Below are 1,317 nucleotides of genomic sequence, written 5' to 3'. Positions count from 1 at the left end.
AAAAAAAAAAAAAAGTCTAAATATGATATTTGGCCTAAAATCATCTGAGGCCTGGCGCCCCCCCTGCTATCTTGGGACCCACTGCTCTAACTCATGTGAATCTCTGGTTATCTTGCAGTTCTTGAATTTCCCTGAAATCAGCTGAAATGCGTCAAACTATGTACCAAAAAGCTTTAAGCAAAGAACAGGCGTCACAGTGAACCAGAGACAGGACGATAATCCTTCATGGAAGCTCTTGGTGGTTCCCTACGACGCCTCTGAAACCCTTTAGGAGGTCCAGACAGTTCTTGATCCCCAACTTACTTGCTAACAATATAATCCTGGGAAAAAAGAACCTAAATAAGTCGAAGCAGAGACAGAAAGACAAACCTTCCTGATGTACTGCTCGGATGTCAGAGTGTACTGCTTTCCTCCGAGGACGAATGTGACGTGAGGAAAACTGGACAACCTGGCACAGTCCACGATGAACTGAAACAAAGAGAGGTTGTTAACACATCTCAAGAAAAAAGGGATTGTCCTACAGAGCGGTGCCGTGACGAGTCCTAAAACCAGGAAGTGAGTCAGCATTTCACCACTTCCTGTTCCCTCGCCTCAGAGCCAATGGGATCTCTCCAGAGGGTTTTGGAAAATAGCTGAACTAAGGTCTGTGGTTGAGACACATTGAAGAGACGGATCACGTTTTGTGCTACGACATTAAATCCATCAGCAGTGACCCCACTGGTGATTTCTGAAGAGCGGACGTGTCTGAGAAACGATGGTTGTTACCAAGTGGCTGAATAGGACTACAGAAGTCGTGGAGGCCGTTGTACGTCATTACGCCGAACACGTAAACACTCCTCTAAGTTAGTTTCTGTTCTGCTTGAAAGCAAGTCCCTGCCTCCTGCAGACTGTTCAAACAAACGCTTCAACTTGAACCATTTAGAATCTGTGTGTCCCTAGGGAGGTGTTCCAGGCACGTCCAGCTGGGAAGAGACCGAGGGGTAGACCTAGAACCAGGTGGAGGGATTATATCTCTTCGCTGGCCTGGGAGCGCCTTGGGACCCCCCAGTCAGAGCTGGTTGATGTGGCCAGGGAAAAGAAAGTTTGGGGCTCTCTGCTGGAACTGATACCTCCGCGACCCGACCACGGATAAGCGGGAGAAGATGGTGTTTAAATATGGATCTGAAGTTGGCGTGACGTTGAAGTCGTGCTGCTGGACTCACCTGTAGTTCCTTTATAGCATCACGTTAGCATTTTGCTTCTGGACGTTAGATTTATGATTAGAACATTATAAAAGTAGACATGTGGAGATTATCCGGCTGAACTAAACGTGCATTT

The 1,317-nt window shown here is 47.0% G+C and overlaps 1 protein-coding gene across 1 annotated transcript in view; it reads right to left on the bottom strand.

Annotated features, from left to right (window-relative positions):
• Positions 1-369: 369 nt before the first annotated feature.
• LOC104947164 (cathepsin E-like) overlaps positions 370-1,317 on the bottom strand; it is a gene marked incomplete at its 3' end in the record, with an annotated part of 13,234 nt that continues 12,286 nt past the window's right edge. The window contains exon 5 of the mRNA XM_010773126.1: positions 370-468. Within this exon, the coding sequence (XP_010771428.1) occupies positions 370-468 (99 nt within the window). The remainder of the gene's footprint in view (positions 469-1,317) is intronic.

This window comes from Notothenia coriiceps, unplaced genomic scaffold (genome assembly GCF_000735185.1).
Source record: "Notothenia coriiceps isolate Sejong01 unplaced genomic scaffold, NC01 NC01_scaffold00012105, whole genome shotgun sequence".
NCBI classification, from domain to species: Eukaryota; Metazoa; Chordata; class Actinopteri; order Perciformes; family Nototheniidae; genus Notothenia; species Notothenia coriiceps.
This window is presented reverse-complemented; position numbering and strand designations above follow the sequence as displayed.